The sequence below is a fragment of the Saimiri boliviensis genome, chromosome 2, assembly GCF_048565385.1.
Source record: "Saimiri boliviensis isolate mSaiBol1 chromosome 2, mSaiBol1.pri, whole genome shotgun sequence".
In the NCBI taxonomy this organism is placed as follows: domain Eukaryota; kingdom Metazoa; phylum Chordata; class Mammalia; order Primates; family Cebidae; genus Saimiri; species Saimiri boliviensis.
Window position 1 is genome coordinate 59585302 of NC_133450.1, and position 21121 is coordinate 59606422.

The 21121-nt window shown below is 38.1% G+C and overlaps 1 protein-coding gene across 6 annotated transcripts in view; it reads right to left on the reverse strand.

The window, feature by feature from the left end:
* SLC25A21 (solute carrier family 25 member 21) overlaps positions 1-21121 on the reverse strand; it is a 512298-nt gene that overhangs the window by 38213 nt on the left and 452964 nt on the right. For all 6 annotated transcript variants that reach the window (XM_074393420.1, XM_003924193.4, XM_010334934.3 and 3 more), the window contains 3 exons: positions 16040-16106; positions 11321-11380; positions 7465-7572 (listed from right to left, as the gene is read on the reverse strand). In XM_074393420.1, coding sequence (XP_074249521.1) covers positions 7465-7572; positions 11321-11380; positions 16040-16106 — 235 coding nt within the window. The remainder of the gene's footprint in view (positions 1-7464; positions 7573-11320; positions 11381-16039; positions 16107-21121) is intronic.

Below are 21121 nucleotides of genomic sequence, written 5' to 3' on the forward strand. Positions count from 1 at the left end.
AAATGATAATAGAGAGACAACTTGGCTGCTGCCTTAGATATTATTGAAAGATAACTATAGGAATGGATTCATATGCATAATTTTATCTTCTGCCCACAGCAATCATAAACTGGAAAGAAATAATTTCTGTACTGAATTGTTGCCAGGTACTGTTTCACACAGTAATGCAGGAAAAATTTGAACTTAACCCAATACATCATCATAAATGTTGACATGCCCTTGAAGCTGGCTTCTCACACTATCTGTAAACAGAGCCTCACACTTACTCTCTGTATAACTCAACTCCTCTCTCTCGAAAGAGACGATAACAAAATATAGCCCTTCAATTTACTTTATCAATATAAAGTTGACTCTATGTAACATAATAAGTTTAGTTAAACATTTGTTGATTTTCTATGGAGAACATACTCACTAAGCTTTGTGATATCATACATGATCTAGTTGGTCTCTATTAGATTATTAAGTTCCCAGGATAAAGTGTGTAGAATTATATCTACCTGAGCTAATTAAAAAAGACCCCTGAGCTAATTAAAAAAAATCCCTGTCTTTAAAGATTTTACCATCAATTACACATTTGCTATCTGTTCATTGGTCCTTAAAATGATAATCAGAGCAAGGCAGAACACTAATTATTTCTTCCTTGGGCTGAATATCTTTAAAGACTAAATAGAGGTAAAACAGGCTTTTGCAATTTCCTATAGGTTTAGTTTCATATTTGGGGTGAGAATGATTATGTTCATCTGTAACATACATAAAAAATGACAAGAGTAGAATAAAAACCTGTGCCCCGGCCACACATCAGAGGCAAATCCTATAGACCTCAAGGGAAGAAAAACATAACCCTTTAGCCAAATAATAACTTTGAAGTAGATTTCAAAGTGGAGAGAAAAACTGGGAAACAATTCATACAGATTTTGCTTCTGGGGAGAAATTCACATTTTCCAGGCTAGCAGAGAGCATGCCAGCCAAACACCACTTGGCTTAGCACAACTGATAGGGGACTTCTAGTCCTTATAAATATATAGATAAAAACCAATGCACCCAGTTTGGGGAGGTCCTATAAGGACAGTAAGCTGCAAAGTCACATTGGAAAGACTGGATGTGAAACCATCTCCAATAGAGAAATCGCTGGGCAAGCTAAGTTCCAAGCCAAAGAGACAAGAGATCAGGAAAACAATTTGCCTGGGTTTAGTTTGAAGGATTAGGGGAAATTTGGCTCTATCCTGATTTTATCCACACATGTTTTTACACCCAGTGAACCAAACCAGAGCATGACAAGGCTGTGATTACTTTGCTCCCCACAGAAGGTCAAGCATATTTAAATTAGAGACCAGTTTTCTTTACTCACTGTGAAGTTTAAGATACTGGCCAAGACTCTGGTATTGGAATTGGAGGAAGTGTGGCAGGGATTATAGTCTTTGACTGATAAGGTGGTAATTTAAGAAGTGGAGGTAAGACAAGCACACCTATTAAAATATTTTATACATAAGTTGGAAGCATATGAGGGCAGTATCAAGAACTAAATTCACAACAATTTTTAAAAACAGTTTATGGCTAAACTGGGTGGGAGGCATATTTTGTGGGTAACATACATCTGATTGGTTAGAGGATCAGAGGGGAGGCCCTGGGGCAGCTGGAGCATGCACAGTACCTATTGTTCTTCGGAAGTCCTGATGGAAACTGCACTTGCAGCTCCAGGACTCCAGTTCCTATCATTCAGCTGCCAAGAACGTAACAGGAACTTCAGCTCTATGCCAGTGCTTTACTTGGATCCTGGCTAGGGGGGCCCTTGCCCTGGACCCTGTGCTTCAGAGGGCACCATTCTGGCCCTCTGCTAGCCAGGCCTGCCCCACATGGCCAAAGGAACAGCCCACACCTTCTTCTAGACCATGCTCTCTGTACCTGGAACTGTAGCAGTTCCTTTGTTCCATCTCTCTCTCTCCCCCATTGCCCAGAAGACTTTCATATTATATTAAGTATCATATTGGCTACTGTGGTCCTTGGCTATCCTCCACTGCAGAACCCCTCTCAGCTGCAGCAACTTCTTGCTGGAAGGTGCTTGGGAATTACATGTTTAAAAGACCCCACTGACTAACCACCTCAGGCTTAAGAGATAGGAAAATCCAAAATATACTGTGTAGGACTCCGTGGTGGTTTATGTCCAAAAGATGAGAGTAGACAGGTTGAACAGCAGACATTCTGCCTGAGAAATTCTCCCAATTGGCAGGACAAGAGCTACGTATCTGCAAAAATGAGAATCTACAGGGTACATGCTCTGTTTTTCTTAAAGGTGTGGTCAAGTCAGTTGGCCATTCTGCATGTAGCCCATCCATTTGGTATTCCACCACAATTAGGAGCTGACTGAAAAGGCTGAAAATGAGCTTAGTTCATAACCTTCCATGTGAAGTGAATAAGAAGCCTTAACCAACAATTCATGTTACCTTTATACAGCTGTTCCAGGGGAAGACTCTCTTGATTGTGGTAGAATTCTTCCCAAAGTGGCCTCAAATGTTTTTAGTTTCATTTCTAACTTCTGCTGCTAAGTGCTAGTTATTTACAGTAAATGGATATCCAGCTACTGCTATATGATGATGGACCCTTATCTCAGTTTAAAGGCCTCATCAACAGGCACTGCAAGCAAGCTGCCAGTCCATAAGCCTTGATAAGGAATTCAGGCTGAATGGATGGCACTGGCATCTGAGAATGACCTAAGGCACACTTCAGGAGAAGACCATTGCTCAGTGAGCTGTGTTAGTGCCCACAACTGGAGTCAGCTGTGACTGCTTAATATTAATTGGGGCATTATCTCAAAATAAATCTGTCTCTATTTAAACTTACAGATTTGTAAGGTCAACTTGCATCTAAAAATAGTTATCATTGGTTGAATGCCTACCATTTGCCAAGCTCTGTGTTAAGACCTTTGCATATATTAACACATTTAAATTCTCATAAAAAGCATGTTGTAATAATAATGACTAACGTTTCCTAAACCATCACTGCATGCTAGATCATATTGACAGCTCAGCTTTATATAGTCTCATTTAACCCTCATTTGACTGTTTGACACGGCTATTACTATTATTTTTTCCTAACAAACAAGGAAACTGGGCTAAGGTCAGGATAGGAAATGTGAGGTTGTCACATAGTCAACAACTGAGATCTCCCTCCACGGCTTGTGCTTCCAACCACTACACAGGTGCCTTGCTGTCAGGAGATGAACTGATCACTATCATTTCACCAGTGAGGGAACTGCAGGTATGCTGTTCAAGACCACACTGCTGGACAATGGTAAAAAGTGTAATGAGAACCTCGGTATCTCTCCCCACAAGATTGTTCTTCCTTTCTACACCGCTTTGATTGTATATGCTCTTCAGTAATTGGCAAACAAAGTTCAAGCTCTGTTAGAAATTACAGAGTAGGAAAAATGGGGGTTCTGTTCTTATAAATGAAATAATGGCACCTGAATTATGCAAGGTTGAGCCCCAAGATAGGCCAGCAAGTCATTCCCACCTGATCAGCTGAGAAGGTCTTCCCTGAAAGCAGGGCTTGATCTTGGCAGAGCCATTAGAAGGATTTCCTCTGGATAACATACTTTTCTTTAAACTGTTCGGCATTTTCTAAATTTTCTACAATGAGCATGCATTACTTTTGAAAGTAAATGTTCACAGACAAAACATGAATACATTCTCATGTTAAAACATTCAACATCACAAAGCCTTTCTCTTAAACTCTCACCTTCTCCTTCTCCTCTATTCTAATCTCCTCTCCAGAGATGTGGATTTTAGTATGAATTCCTATAGACCTGAACTATCCTATATAGAAGTCACTACACATGTGGCCATGAGGACCTAAAATGTTTTAGTTGAGATGTGCTGTTAGCATAAAATATACAGATTTTAAAATTCAGTGTAAAAGAAGAATGCAAATATCTCATATAATTTTTATGTCAATTACACGTTGAAATGAAAAATTATGGAGTCAGTAAAAAGATCAGTGGTTGCCAGGGATTAAGCTGGGTGGGGAGGGATGAATAGGCAGAACATGGAGGATTTTTAGGGCAGCGAAATTACTCTGTATGATATTATAATGGTAAATATATGTCATTATACATTTGTTCAAACTCATAGAAGGTACAGCACCAAGAGTGAGCCCTAATGTAAACTATGGACTTGGGTGATAATGATATGTTAATGTAGGTTCATCAATTGAAACAAATGGACTGCTCTCATGGGGGATGTTAATCATGGGAAGATGATGCATGTGTATGCGTGTGTAGGGGAATGGGGTTCATAGGAAGCCTCTACCTTTTGCTCAGTTTTGCTGTGTACCTAAAATTGCTCTAAAAATAGTCTTCAGAAAAATGAATATACTGGTTAAATAAAATACATTATTAAATTAATTTCACCTGTTTTTTTTTTAAACACAGCTACTAAAAATGTGGCTCACATATTTCTATTAGACAGCACTGCTGCTCTAGAGTCTACATTTTTAGTGCACTTACATATACATATTTAAGAAATACATATATATTTTGGTGTTTTAACATAAATATACATTACTTTTATGCTTGGATTAATTTTTTTAAGTCAAATCTTTAAAGGCAATAGACATTAAATTAATTCTTTTCTTCTTCAATTTCTCCTCCTCCTCTTCTTCCTCTTTCTCCCCATCTCCCTTTTATACTTAACAACACACGAAGCCTTAGAGTGAAGAAAGCAAGAATTATTCCTGGCCATACACAGGCACAGTTTACCTAGGGGTATCTATTCCCTTGTTGGATAAAAGAAGGAGCTAGTCAATCCCAAAGGCTTTGGGATTATTGAGTCCTAGACAAAAGACCTATGAGATATTAGCATAAATGATCAGCAGTTATTTTCTAAATAACTAGATCCAAATATTCTATTCTTACCATGTCATCTCTTTTTCTCAGACATATTCTACAACAGGCACAATCCCATTACTGTCTATTGAGTAAAAGCACCTACTGCTTCAATCTGATCAACATTGCCCATAATGTGCTGCATCAAAATACTACCTCATTTCAGCTACTGAATTCTGCTAGTTGCTGTAAATACATGCTGATGCAGGTGACCTATGTAATCACTACTTTGCTAAATTCTAACTAAAGTAACTTTAAAAATATCTTATAATGCATCTAATAGATTTTATTCTAAGTAAATACCTGATAATGTCCAGTTCAGTGATAATGCAAAAGAAATGACCCCAAACAAGCTCCTGCTACCCCTTGGTCCCCGCTTTAAAAAATGGCTAAATATACATGATTTACACAGATTGCATTTGTGTAAGTGATGAACTGGTGGCATGTACACATGCAGCACATTCTTTTGTTGGGCAGGAAGGGTGTTTATTGTGTTCTAGCAAGTCATTAGCAGATTGAAAACATTAGCAGCTCTTACTTGAACTCAGTGCAGAACCTCCTTGAAGGCAGAGGAGAGAAAAAGAACATTAGCATGAGCCAAGGTGCCATGATAACTCATGATTTTCATTCTTGTGAGTGTCCTTTGATGCTCTGTCCCATGTGAGTCCTTGTGGTTACATGCTGCCTAGTTAGAGAACTGCAATTGAAGTCCTGTTTATTTGCCTACTCACTGCTGCTTCAAGTCAAGCTTCCCAAGCAATAAGATGGAACACTGGACAGGGGTCTCTGCAATTTTCTTCTAGCTGGTAATTCTCCCAGTCTAACAAACCAAGTTTGCCTTAAGCAGATACCATGGGAACTATTTTAAATGCTCCATATTGGTAAGACATTTAAAAAATGTTTCCTTTCCCCTCCTCCTATCCCTCACAATCTTTTTCCTTTATTGAAGAAAGAATAAAGAGAAAAGAAACTAGAATACAGAGATTTTCAACTGTTTATAAAGTGCTATATATCATTGTATTTAAGATAATCTTTTTAAAAGTAAAAAAAAAATTGCCCCTGAATTAGGATTGACTTCATCTGAGTAGATACCATCTGCTATAAGAGCCCAACCCTATCCCCCCAGGTCTTGGCAGCTAAAGGTGAGCAGGACACCCCCTTCCTTCCCCATTCCCCTGCCCGAGAAGCTGCCAGGAAGCTCTCAGGCAGCATCAGCAGGCAGGAAGTGGGGTGGGAGTGAGGGGGTCTCCACCCATTAGCAGCTGCTTAAGCAGTAGGATCTTTCCTACAGAAAGATCCAGGTCAGCAGATACTCCAAACCAATTTCTACCACATGCTACCCAGTTGTGGAATTAAATTAAAATGCTAAGAAGGAATCTGGAATGCCAAGTCCCTTGTTTTCCCCCTACTTTGTGCCTGGCACCCAAAAGAATAAAACAAGAGCAGCTGGACTTGGCAGTTGAAAGGGAATTATTAGGTAACTGGAAGGAAGTGAAGGCAGCACACACCAAGGAATGCTGTCTGCACAGACGTCATATGCCAGTGATGAAATGTCAAGACCCATCATTGTCCACGTGGTGACATCTTAACAGGTTTAGTAACTTGCTCATTTGGATTTAACCAAAAGACAAGTTTGACAGATTATCTGAATCTTTCAGGGTGGGTGGTGGGTATAGTAGGAAAAGGAGTGAGGTCATTTTATAAAAAGCAAAGCAAAATAATGTTATCACCTCAGTGGTTTAGCTACAGTCCATTCTAGTGCAATGGAAAGAAGTTTTGCCAGCAGCTGGGAAAATATTTCTAAATAAGTCACTTCAGATTACGATAGAGCTCTAAAATAAAAAATAAATGAACAAGTGTTTGTCCATTAGATCTAGTGCGTTTTTGTTAACACTTTACTTGCAGGAGATATTTGACTTTTTCTTACCTGATTTCCTTAACAAAGATTTACTATGGCTTTCATAAGTGGATAAAAGTAGGGTCCATTGTTTCACATCCATACTTAAAAATAATTTTTTATGGTTGGGTACGGTGACTTACACCTGTAATCCCAGCACTTTGGGAAGCTGAGGCAGTCAGATCACCTGAGGTCAGGAGTTTGAGACCAGCCTGACCAACCCATGCAGAAACCCTGTCTCTGCTAAAAATACAAAATTAGCCAGGTGTGGTGGTGCATGCCTGTAATCCCAGCTATTCGGGAGGCTGAGGCCGGAGAATCACTTGAACTCCGGAGGTGGAGGTTGTGGTGAGCTGAGATGGCACCATTGCACTCTAGTCTGGGCAACAGGTGTGAAACTCCATCTCAAAAAAAAAAAAAAGTTTTAGAAAAACAGAAAGCCAAACACTGTATATTCTCACTCATAGGTGGGTGTTGAACAACGAGAACACATGGACTCGGAGAGGAGCATCACACACTGGGGGCAGTTGGTGGGGATAGGGGAGAGGCAGCGGGGGATGGAGAGGGAAGGGAGGGTGGAGAGGGATAACATGGGGAGAAATGCCAGATATAGTATGCACCTAAAGTAAAATTAAAAAAAAAATAGTTTTTACATGCCATCAACAATAGAAAAACATTAAATGGTTACCTCTGCAAATGTGTTCCGATTTGCTTGCAAGCCAACTTTCACTACCTCAAAAGGGTTAACTATGATGGCTTCTGTTAGTCCAGATCCCAATCCAGCAATGGCGAATGTCTAGAAAAATTAAATCAATCAGTACTTTAAAACAAGTTATCATGTGTACAGATTTAAACATCCTATTCATTACACTGTGCAGCTGAACGTTATAAAGAGAATGGAGAAACCTACATAAATGCACCATATACCATTACTAAACAGCTTTAGTTCTTGATTAGATGCTGACAATTCATGAAGAAGAAATTACAGAAGCCACAAACCACATCCTAACAATTTCAAAATAAAATGTCAAAGCCCCATCAACAACGACTTTTTCCTTTAACAAAAAGCAAGTTTGTTTTACTGATTTAAAGGTGGATACTAAAACATCTGCAAATATAACAATTAAGAGAATTTGAATTGTAAAAGGAGAGCTTCATTTTTAAACATGTACTTAAATTTCTTTATTGGGCATACAAGAAATTCAAGGAGCAGAACCACAAATAAAATGTTTCTAAAAAGTTAAATTCAGGTAACAACATAGCTGGCAACACTTAACTCTATGGTCATGTTTTTAAGAGTCACTATTCTGGACTATTAACAAACATAATTTATTTTTTATTGGTCTTTTCCTTATTTTAAAAAACACAGGTAATTGACACAGTCTTCTTAACCTAAAAGCGTAGATCAGAAATGGCTAGAACAGAAATGGTACAGTCCCAGTTGCTCGGGAGCTGAGGGGGTATTATCACTTGAGCCCAAGAGTTCAAGGCTGCAGTGAGCTATATTGGAACCACTGCACTCCAGCCTGAGTGACAGAGTGAGACCCTGTCTCAAATTTAAAAAAAAGAAAAGACAAATAAATGACTAGGTTATTCTGAAGGGCTCAAATAAAATCTAAAAAACTTATTAAAGGGTGACTGTATATCAAGTTCTTATTCGCTATCTGTTAAGAATTTCTGCAATAGGAAATAACGATTTTTCTAGAATTTTCCACTAGGTAGAATGCTTATGTGTTTTCCAGAAAATCTGCATCAAAAATAAACACAACAATTAAAAGATGCACACGCAAGACAGAAAAACAAAATGAAATAAAGCCCCAAAATCCAAAACAGATGCTGGAAAAAAGGTAATTACTTAGTGCTGAACCTTCCATTCCAGGACAAGAGGTAGTATTCTAGACAACCAGGGGAAGAATAAAACCAATGAAGAGCAAATAACAGAAAACTCTTATTAATGGGTGCTAACATCTTATAAATAGGAGACTAAAAGAGAGGAAGAAGGAGAAAGGAATGTATAATCTCAGAAAGAGAAGCACAGAGGCAGGATCCAGACACAGGAGGTCTGGGTTTAGGTCCAATTCTAGCACTCATTGGCTGTGTGACTAGAGCTGTAACACACAGTAGCTTGTGCATAGGCAAAGGTGCCCAACCAAGGATGTGTGGAGGCTGGAATCCAGCTTGCCCCTCATTTGCTAAGAGAAGCCCTGGAGAGGCAGCAGTCAGGAAAAAGGGCACCTTTTATTATTCACACAAAGGTGTCATTGGTGCTAGCTGTGGCTCTGTTGTATAAATTGCTGAATCTCTGATGAGCCACAGTTTTCTTATCTGTAAAATGGAGATAATTATATCTAATTTTCCCACTCATAAAGTTATTTTAAGGCTCAAAATAATATGTGAAGCCATTTCATAGAGTGCCACGTAAACATCATTGTTCTTGTTGCACACAGAAAAAGGAAGAATGGCTGGACGTGGTGGCTCATGTCTGTAATCTCAGCATTTTGGGAGGCCAAGGTGGGTGGATCACCTGAGGTCAGGGGTACAAGATCAGCTGGCCAACATGCTGAAACCTTGTCTCTACTAAAAATACAAAATTTAGCCGGGCTTGGTGGTGGTGGGTGCCCGTAATCCCAGCTACTAGGGAGGCTGAGGCAGGAGAATTGCTTGAACCTGGGAGGTGGAGGTTGCAGTGAACCAAGAAAATGCCACTGCACTCCAGCCTGGGCAACAGATCAAGACTTCATCTAAAATAATAATAATAATAATAATAATAATAATAATAATAATAGTAGGAAGAATGAAATTGCATACAGATTCCAGGAAAGAAAGACTCACTGATGATGTTTTCATTTCATCTCCCTTCATTACAATTTTAAACGTATTTGTATAGGATAACTTACCAAATATTTTATTCATTTATCTCAGACTTCTATCTTGGAAGCCAAAAGTGGAAAAAAAATACTAGTCTCAAATTCTTCTGACTGGGAAAGCTAAAATCCAGATGTCCAGGTTTTTATTACTTACTATTTGCAATCTTCCAAGTAATTCCCTTTTTTGTTCTTCTATAAAACTTAGCTACATTTGCTGTCAGAACTAGTGTTCAGCAGTCCCTTGTCAAAAGAATTGATCAGATATCAGGAGATCATGTTACGTAGATTGTTCCAGAAACCTACATTTACTGTTGGGTTCCCAGTCTCCTAGGCTTTTCATGTGAGAGCACCAGGGGACATTTAGCAGCTGTTTGAATGTCTAGCCATATCAAAAAAAGTCACTGAAATAAATGAGTTCAAGAAAAGAGAACTGTACACAGTTTGCATGCATTTGGTTATGGTAGCTTCAGTGACCAAATGCTTTTCTATTTCAATTCTCAAGAGTTCAAAGACCTACAGTCTCTCACAAGGTACCAATGTTTGACACAAGAACAGCCAGCTGGCCCTCTAGAGACCACATTTTATTCTTTCTCACTAGGAAAGTTTTAATCCTCTTTTCGCAAAGTTGTTTCCAAATTTGTTGCTGAAGAATTAAAAGAAAAAAATCTTAGCTAGTTTTGAGATTCATGATATAACTGCTTCTCTCTGGGAGGCCATGCCTCCCAGCCACCTTGTATAGGCAAAAGCTGGACGAGACATTGCTTTGTCATAATCAAAAGTGATGCTATTAGGTTTCCTAACAGGATCTTTTCTGGAAAAGGGGCATGTATGGTTTTTAAAAAATAACAGATACTTCTTGGACAGTCTATTTGGCATATTATCAAATATTGTGCATTTTATTAAGTAAATTAGGGCATTTTCCTAGAGGCTGGAGTACACTGCCAATTGGTGGGCCAATGCAGATTTTGTTTTGCTTTGTTTTGCAGACTTGGAGGGAGACATCAGTGCATTTCCTCTCTCGGGGGCTCCTGTTGCACACACATTTGTAGAAGCCATTTGGTCAATACAATTAACTTCTGTGAAAAGCAGCAAAGTCACCAAGAAGGAGAGGAATGGTGTAGGTAAATGTTAAAATCACTAAGTAAATTTTGTGTAATAAATGAGATATGTCATTATAATATCACAATTCTCTCTAGCTGAGTTGTTTACAGTTATTCTTATAAAAGGCCCTTCAGTCTGCATCTAACCACAGAGTGATTTTATCCCAAGGGCTCTGAAGTCTTATATTTACTACAGCTGGTGCAAAAGCTGGAAAAGTGACCTGTTTGGCGTATTGACTTTTTCATAAATAGGTATATGCAGTATGTATGTAAACATATACATGTCTTGGTTTAAAAAGAGTCTTTGATAAACATACTCTTTATTTCATATTCTTGACCGTATCTCATATGGGGCCTTTCCAGACATATCATTATTTTCATAAATTCATCACTGGGAGCTATAAAATAGCCAAATTGTGAGTTATTAGGAAGATGGCTTTCAACAAGTAGCTGAACATTTAATAACTCAAATTCATATTTTAGTAGCTGGGCTTGGGGAATCAAAAGAGTTTTTGTTACTAGATTTTGCTTTATGAAATAACACACACATTTAAGTATAATAAATACTCTCACTTACCAATGCTGGTGACAGTGACACATATCCTAGCAATTTCTTGTACTGCTCAAAGGTGAAAAACTGTGAAACAAAACCAAACCCACAGTTTTATAACAATTTCCTGCAACAAACTCTTTAATTGACTCAAATTTCTTTAGTAAATCATTACGTTAACCAGCATTTCAAAAAATGATAAACTATCTAATGCAGTTTTTAATCCTGTCTCGGGTAGTTGCTATTGGACCTTTCTTTCACATTCACAGTTTCAAATGCAGTTATAATAACCTACAGAAGAGCTGATGAAATCCTTTAGAGCAGTAAATGAACCATACAACTTCCATTTACCATGACCATTTTCAGTTTCCCCAGACATCAATAGACTTCTCTCTTATGGCACTGATTCAACATTATAGGCCTAGAAATCTGACGTCTTTGGTCTCCTATGTTTTCTCTATGAACTGCTTTCCCAGTGAAAGCCCAATTTGCTAACACACTTATAAAAAGACATCCACTTTTCAGCCTTAACTTGCATTTCTATTGTGGTGTCTCCCCTCTGCTCCATGAATTGAAAACACTAAATAATTATGAAGATGCCATGATAAACTAGGGAAGGACCCAATGAGGTTATCTAGACCATCCCCTGCCGTAAAAGGCTGTCTTCAACCTGAATGAAGAAAGAGAGCTGCTAATTCCTTCCTTCAAAACTGATGGTGATAAAGATGATGGTGACGATTTATCAGATGAATGTACTGTTAGCTTCTTCAGTAGATGATGTTTAGTATAATTTTCTCTGCAAACAAATTTCAATGGAGGCAAATCTAATCAATTGCTTCATATAATACATTTTCCCCCTTCTTTCTTTCTGTGTTCTACTTTTTGAGCAACAACTCTGCTTGGACATGTTTTGCTCCTGGGTATTCAGGAGCTGTCAACACCACTGATAAGGCATGTTTTTAGGTCCTGCTAGAGACTGATTCTCAAGACTCCAAAAATGGTATGGGTATTATATGGTCCCCAACATTTTCTACTCTATTACATTATAGCCCAGTAAAATGGGGAAAGAACGCAAAATCTGATTTCAGAGCAAAAAATACTCTGCTGTTAGGAAGAAGTAGCTCCTTAGAGACAGCTTTAATGAGTGTTTGGGCAGCCCAAGAATCATTTTACTACCAGATACATTTTGATTCTTTTCAACACCCAGGAACTACTTTTGTGCCACGGTCTTTTAAATGTACTATGAATGTAGAGTTTCTAGAACCAGAATTCATTTAATTCACTCATTTAATAATATTGTTAGAGACCTCCTATTCTAGGTACTAGACATGTAACAGTAAAAAAGAGAAACCTCTGCCTACTTGAGCTAACATTCTAGTGGCTCGTAAAAGCCCTGAAACTATCCTGGTATTAAAACAGTACTCACCAGGGACCACCACTTTTTTGATGAAATATGCATTAGAAACCATTAACCATGGAAGGAAAAGTGTTATAATATTAGGTTTTTAAAATAATTTATTTTTCTTCATTTTTTTGATGGTCATCATCATCACTTTGACAATCACTTTGCTGGCAATTTGAAGTGAGCAGTCCTAGAGCTGATTCCAGGTCATGCTAATTAGCTGTGAAAGCACAGGAAAGTTGCTTAACCTTTCTAACTCTCAAGAACACAAAACTTACCTTTTAGAGTTATCGTTAAATAAGATAATTTAAGTAAGATTCCCTGACAGGACCGGCACAAGTGAGACTGTTGAAAAATCTTAGTTTTTATTCTCTGTCTTCACTTAGGTTACCAAAGGAGTCATAGATGCCTTAAGTATATGAGCACTTCTCTCAATGCCCTGGGACTGCTGAAGCTTTCCAGTCTGGCTGGTGGGAACAGGTACCATTCCCAGCCCCATGTGACTGCTGAGTGCTGTTCCCTTGAAGCCTTTTGGGCGGTTCTTTCCCAGGCATTGGTAATTTTCTCGTAGGCATGCTCTGATCAATACTCAGCTGAACACTTGGGGGGGTCCCTCTGCAGACCTCAGGAGTTCTCTTTGTGCAGCCTGCTCTTCCCTGTTCCTTTGTGCAGGTACTCTGTCCTAAGGACTCTGGCTGCCTTGCTCTTCCCTGCCTTTCAGCTCCTTCTTAACCCAGGGAGTCCCCTGGGCTCTGCCTTGGTTTCCCCTCCCTGCCCCAGGGCCTGGAAAGTAAACCAAGGCAATAAGCTGTGGCATCACAGGGTTCATCTCATTTGTTTTCCATTTCTCAGGTATTTCCAGCCTTCATCATCTGATGTGTCCAGTGTCTTGAAAACTTATTTCATACTGGTCCCTGATACTCTATCTCCACCAGGAGTGGAAGTCTTGGCCCTCCAGAGACTCTGAAGAGTAGATGTGGGAATTTTCTCTCTATATATATTTCTTTGTTTCTTTCTGTTTCTTTTTATATATGTTTCCTTTATTCATCCAATATCAACTGAAATCTACTATGTATAAATAGTATGATTGGTATCAGTATGCTGCAGTGATAATCTCTTGTGAATTTAATTAGCATAAGGCAGTTCTTGAGAAACTGAACATGGGAAAAGTGGTATTTCTGCATGTGTGAAGCTCAAGACTGGACCCTGAATCCTGAACCATGGTGTCACTCATCTCTGAGGGATCAGTTGATCTCTCTCAAGTCTTCACTTCCTTTTGCTAACTGTAATACTAATTCTGTCTAATTTGTGAAAGGAGAAGTTTCATTCACTTAGCATCAGTTAGTCTTATTATTTTAATGATAAGCTTATTTCAAAGAATAAAGTACATAAAAACTTAAAATTGTCTGTTTCTGATTATGGTAATGATTTTAACTAAAGGGTCAGTATCAAAGAATACACACACACACACACACACACACACACACACACGCACAAATATACCCCACAGTCTCTGAATTTTTTTTTCTGAAGTAAACTTTGATGACATACAATGAAGCAGTTTATGATGTATGAAATCGTTACAATCAGGTGATTGCTTTCCTCACAATCCTAAGATAAATATCTATAAAATGAATGTTTTCATAAATTGTGTTGAAAAACTAGACTATCCATCTGGCAAAGATACACTTAACTCCAAGTTATACTTAAAAAGCCAACATACTTACCATATGTCTCAATAATTTTAAGGTAAAATCTACTTGAAACAAGATGTCTGGGACACATACACCATATCCAGTTGCCCAAAAGTTCATCTGTTAACCATTGTTCTGGCAGAGAGCATTGCTTTTGTAAAACAGAGACTAACTCCATTTTATAAAGCTAAACTTTTTTTTTTTTCTGTAAAAAATTGTTCAGTGTTGATGTCTTAATCCCCTTAAAGTTTAAATTGTCTCCAACATATAATATTAAGAAAAAATATTCCAGGAAAAGCTCTAATTGTAATTTACTTTGTTTACACATATAAATCACTGAACAGATGAATATATTATTCCATGCAGATAAAGCGACTTTTCTTTTGAACAGGAACTTTGCTCTGTTTGTTTACTTGGGCAATCTTTTATCAAGTAAAGCCATTTCATAATTCAATTTAGCTCTTTTGTGTACTTTGGTGAACTTATTCCAGATTCTCTACTGTGATTCAGATCCTTATAATGAAATTTGTATTAAAGTGATATTATAAAATCACAAAACCTATACCAACAAAGAGGATAAATTTATAGAGAAAGTATGTTCTAAAGCTTTGTTTTCCAAATTCTAGACTTGAATTCAATCCTATTAAATTGCTATTTTGACATAATATAAAGGTTGAATGTTTGTGTGTATATGTGGGTGATTTTATCATAATTTCAAACCAGTCACCCTCTTGAACTTACTTAGCAAAAGTATTTGAGCCATTCCCTCTTGCCTTTCAGGACTACTGGAAATACAAACTGAGTAATGTATATGAAAAAAAAAAGCCTTATATTGCTTGAAAAGGAAGTCTTTAAGTTTAGGTTATCATTATTATGGAAGGACAAAGCCTTATTTGGTGATGTTGGTGGTGTGGGGGAGGGGAACAATGAGTATCAGAGTCTCTATGATCAGGACTTTTGTCTGAGAGAAGACCGTAGTCAGATTGAGTTCTTTTGCCCCTGGATGTTCTGCCGGATCTCCCTGTTCCTCTTCAGATACTGAACTAGCAAGTAGTATATAAACCTCTACAGTCATGTGGTTAAGTAAATGGAAATCAGGGTACTGGAAGTAATAATTTTTGTAAGAACCAGAATAGAAAATTTTAACAGAGGAGACTAAGGGGTAAAATGAAGTTGGCATGCCAAATAAATACACTATGTGAGAATCACATATAAACAAATACAGTATATCGGTTTACTCTGTTCATAAAATGGGAATGATTTAGGGAGAAAGGTTTTTCTTTCTCTCCTCTTTCCTCTTCCCTCCTTCTCTCTTTCTTTAATAATTATTTCTCCAAAGGAAAATTTCTAAGTTGCTTTGAAGAAAGGTCCAAGCTGTTTTGTGGTTTACTAGCATTTCCTTCACCATGTTGTTTTTTGTATAATTTCCCTATTAAAATGGAATGCTTTTACCTGATTAAAAAAATCTACAAATTGATCTACATATTTGAGAGACTGACCAAGTCTAATTACAATAAAAACAATGTTATAATTTCTGCATTAAGATTTTTAGTGCTTTATATTTAATTCATTTTAATGCCTTAGAGTTTGTTGTGCTGAAGCTGTTACTGCACCATGCTTTTGCTCGGTGGGAACACATTCAATGCTTACCTTCACTGCTCTTTTTGGTGTTTCAGCCAAGATAGGTGGCAGAATTCCCTTGTAAAAACCAAACAACCTGTTGGAGAAATAAAAGATTTTCTGTGAGTAAGGAAATTAGGAAACAAGTATTTCTGACATTGTTTAGATAAAGCAACTAATCCGAAAGCATTCCCGATTATTCAACACAGCATACCAATCATGAAGTCTTCCTTTCATTCTCAAATAAACAAATAAATTCTATGTCTATTAGCATTACGACATTCAGAAGATGAATACATGATACTGAGACAGGAGTCCCTTAGGTAAGTTGCTAAACATGACCATTAGTTGTACCTTAATGATGAAGCTGACCCTCCTTACTCTAAGGACTCTTGAGTTTATTTTCTCAGTTGTGTGGCAGGTAGCTTCAAGCTATCTACAGTCCTGCATCTCCTCCCTTGTGGTAACCAAATGAAGTTAGGATTATACCTGAATCCATTAGACTGTACCTTTCTGAGGCTAAGAAGCTGATGAAATTTTCAGTTTTAGCTTTGCTAATACAAGCTCTGTGGGTATGGTACTAGGGCTTCTAGCCCTGTTCTAAATTAGTCAAAATTTTTAAGCTGCCTTAATGGGGGTGGAAGATGGTCAAAGAGGGCTGGCCATAGGACTGTGTGTTGCCAACAGAAGAAATGTCAGACTCCTTTGCTGATATGCAAAATCACAAGGCATGGGCCAGTTTTCTTTTCCAATGTTCATGGGCCCATGGTCACATAGTCAGATGTTTTTAGAAAAAAAAGAGTGACATATGATTAGATTTATAATGAGTCCTCATTTATTTCTTATTACATTTTAGAATTCAAAATTGTAAATTCCTTTGTCCCAGAATTTTCATGTATATGCTATATCTTCATTTCAAACCTTAAAATACATAAATAGAAGAGAATAGTATGCATTATTTTCTGAGTAATCATTTTTCCTGATGAGTCCATAAGTGACTACAGATGAGGACAGAGCTCAACATGTCCCTAATTTAGGATATCCATCTAACATGGGGCTGCAGCTTCTCTGACTGACACCCCAAGCTTCACTTCAACTTCCTTAAACTGGGTTCACTTCTAGCTGTGCCTCTGGGAACAAGAAGTTGAGAACTAATTCAGGTGAACCCACCGTGCCACCCAAACCAACATGGTAACCTCTTGTTCTCCCCTCAATTCACTGGCTTACACAGTACCTTTCAGTGAGTGGACTAAAGTAGTTGCCTGATTTATTCAATTCATGGGCTTACACAGCCTCAGTTCACTGGCTTACACAGCAACTTGAGGGCAAATTAACAAATATTTGGGTTTCTTACATCAGAATCCTTTGTGTGTGTGTGTGTGTGTGTGTGTGTGTGTGTGTGTGTGTGTGTAAGAAAGGGATCAAAGGATTCCCAGATATGGGCTTAGTCTGCCCACCGTTTTTGACTTAATGGATACTGCTAGCATTATGAATAGGAAGTAAAGCAGATACGTGATTTGAAGAGCTATGGCAGTTCATGAGTTGTTCCCACCCTTTTTCCATTCCAATTTCAACTACTGATGCCTGAAATTCTCATGTCAACATGAATTTCTTCTAGAAACTAATAACATTTAAATACTTTTTCTCATTTAAATTTCATTATAAATTAATCACTGTGTAATTTTTGGCAAAAAGAGTGACTAAGCATAGGTTGGTCTTCCCAAATGATAAATGTAATTTTCTTGAACAGAAGTTCTACATCTACAATAAAAAAAGTTATTGGTTTTGTTCTTTCTGTGTTGATCGTTCCTCATCTGGAAGACTATGCCTGATTATTGGAGGAAAAAAAAAATAAAGAGAAACACTTAAGTAAGTAAAGCTTTTAAAACAGAGTGCCCAGATCAACAGAGGAACTTGGAATCCCACACTACAGAGTACAGTTATAGGAAGAACAGTTGCTTCACTTGGAGAAGAATGATCTTAGGGAGTAATATGGTGAACGTGATGGATCTTTTGAAAGGTGTATGTGAAAGAAAGATATTACACTTTTCTCTTTGTTTCCAGGTGGTAGAACTAGTGCCAACAGGTGGAAGCAACAAGAAAACACATATTTTTGGCCCAGGTGGAGCTTAACACAATGAATTACTTCTAATAGTCAGAACTGCCTAAAGATAGAATGGGCTCTCCTAAAAAGTGGTGAGTTCCCCTTTGGTATGTGATCAAGCAGTCTGGATGGCCACTTGTCATGGATACCAGTGACGGGAGGTACACAGCAAATCCATGCATTTGACGGCCCTCAGGGCTGGTCTGTTTCAATCCTCAGATTCTGTTATTCTGAGAAAAGAACAAGAAGACATGGGCAAGCACTTCTCTGAGGAGACAGAATTTGCCACACTGTAGAGTTTTGCCTCAAGTCTTGCACTGCTTCTCTGGAAGACGACTAAAGTCTTATAACTACACAGAAGGTCTTCATTTAAAAAGTGATGGGGGGAAATATTTTAAAAAGAGGTGTGATGCAGGAGAGAAGAAGAGGCAGCTGGGAGAAGCATATGGATTTAATATGAAAAGAGCTGGGAGGTCCAGAGCCCTCTGCTTTGTGTTGAGGATGCTTCATTGATGTATCTTCCTCCTCTTCTCTCTGCTCACTGCTTTCATGTGCGATTGCTCCCCTCCTCTCATACCACCATCCTGCACTTCCAAACTGGGAATGAACAATTTTAACAAGAAGTTTTCAAAGACCACAGGCAGTCTCTGCTGGTAAATGAAAGCTAGGACCACCTACCTCTTTGCATTGTTTTTACTGTATATCCATGCAATAGTAGACATCTATGGACTAGTCAGGTCAACAGCGCTTCTGCTGAGGACTAGCCCATTTTAAACACATTAGTACAATATGATGCTGCTTATAGGCAAGAGTTGACTGGGTGCCTCACCCAGATGGGTCCAAATGGTATTCTACATCTTTGCCTGAGTTAAATTGATCCAAGCTAGACCTAGCCTAGGATTTTGGAACTCTAACAGGGCCAGTCTTGTTCTGTCTGGTTAAAACTGTAACATATAAAACTAGGATATCAATAGCAGTCATGCTTTTAATCTTTTGGAGAAAGTCAATCTGCAGTGATAAAAAAGAAAGAAGCCACCATTTGGGGAGGCACAGAAGCAAGAAGAAGAAGGTCTGGTTCTGTGAGTATGGACCTGTTTCCAGAATTTCTTTAAGCCTAGTTATGTCTTGACCTTTCTTGAATATTGGTATTTACCTCTGCCTTTGAGTCTATGAGATGCTCAGTAACATTTCCAGGAAATTATCTTTTTTTACTTAAATAAGTTTGAGTTGCATTCATTATTTATAATGCAGAGCCTTGGATCCAGAAAGTAAGCATCATGGTCCCTCCAGCCAAAGTGGCTGCTGTAGAACCTCCATGCCATGTCCAGTCATAGGAAGAGCTTCACTCTCAGTTAAAATTGTCCCTTGAGCCGATCAGAAGAGTCACATACAAAATGTGGGTAGGAGCATGTGGTCAAGGGCTCAGCCGAAGAGCTATTCTTGATTAGATAATTATTGAAAATTTTCCCAATGCAAAATATTATGGGCAGTTTCTAAAAACCAAAAAGCAATTATGTTTTATGAAGCAGATGCATTTTTTTTTTCTGCAAAAGAACTCATGTTTATATTCACATGCACTGTCCATTTTGCCTTCATGTGGTTTTGGCTTGCTGTGCAGAGCCTACAGCTTACCAGGACCATAATCTGGGAAGTTAAGAGATTGGTGACACCCATTAACATGTGTCATTCCACTTATGTCATGAGCAGCTGAGAGCTGCTTTCAGCCTACTTGCCAGATGAATAGATTGTGGGATTCTAAACATTTATGTAGCAGCAAAGGCAGTTCTTCTCTCTACGTGATGGCAAAGATACCACTCTAATCTGAAGTTTTGACTCACATTGAGCCAACTGGAAGAATCTTGGGAAGAGGCATAAGAGCTACTACAAGACGTCCCATAAAATTGCATTATGAACTACATGGCAGTTCTTATATTGTGTTTTCAAAGCTGTTACTTCTAAAAGTATTAGCTTGCATGTTTATGGATTTTTGTAAATATTATCGTAAGTAAAAATAGTCAAATCTATTGAAAGCTTACTGTGTAACAGCCTTTCTGTTAAGAATAAATACATGTCATTATATGTACACATAGTAACGTCAATCAACTTTCACAACAATCTTTTAAAATATTTATAATTATTTTCCTCATTTTGCTGGTAAGAACTACTGTCATGTCATTGACAATAGGATATAGTAACCCAAATCAAGTTCTCTATGTCCTTCACCACTGGGCTACACTGTATAGCTTTCTTTTTAAAATAAAACTATTTCGATAAAAGCTTTTGAAAATTTACTTATGTTGCAACAATACTTTGTCACTTCTATTTTAGAAGGAAGCAGAAAAGGCCATTAAAAACAGGTTTCTATTCCAATTTTTATTCATTTCTGTTCTAAAGTAATATGAAATACTATATAACTGATAGAACTGGTCTAAGATGAATAAGATCATCTTTGTGAAAGCTTTTGGGCTATTGATTAAACATTTTCTAGTTGTTTTAGAATGAGAAAAAAATGAGCCCTAGGATAAACTTTTTTCCCCCCAAGATAAAGTTTTTTCTCTTAAGAGGCACATCAGGAGGCTGGGTGTGGTGACTCACACCTTAGGAAGCCGAGGTGAGTGGATCACTTGAGGTCAGGAGTTTGAGACCAGCCTGACTAACATGGTGAAACTCCTTCTCTACTAAAAATACAAAAATCAGCCAGGCGTGGTGGCATATGCCTATAGTCCCAGTTACTTGCGGGGGAGGTATGAGAATTGTTTGAACTCAGAAGGCAGAGGTTGCAGTGAGCTGAGACTGCACCACCGCACTCTAGCCTGGGCAACAGAGCAAGACTCTGCCTCAAAAGAAAAAAAAAAAAAAGAGGCACACCAGGATAATTCTGTCAATGTGGGAGAATGTTGGTTACTGATCCAACAGATTCCCCTTACCCCATTTGCTCCTTAGAGTATAAGTGATCCATATCCTGTGCTCAGGGAGGACAGTACTCCTCCAGCTCATGGGATAAAGCC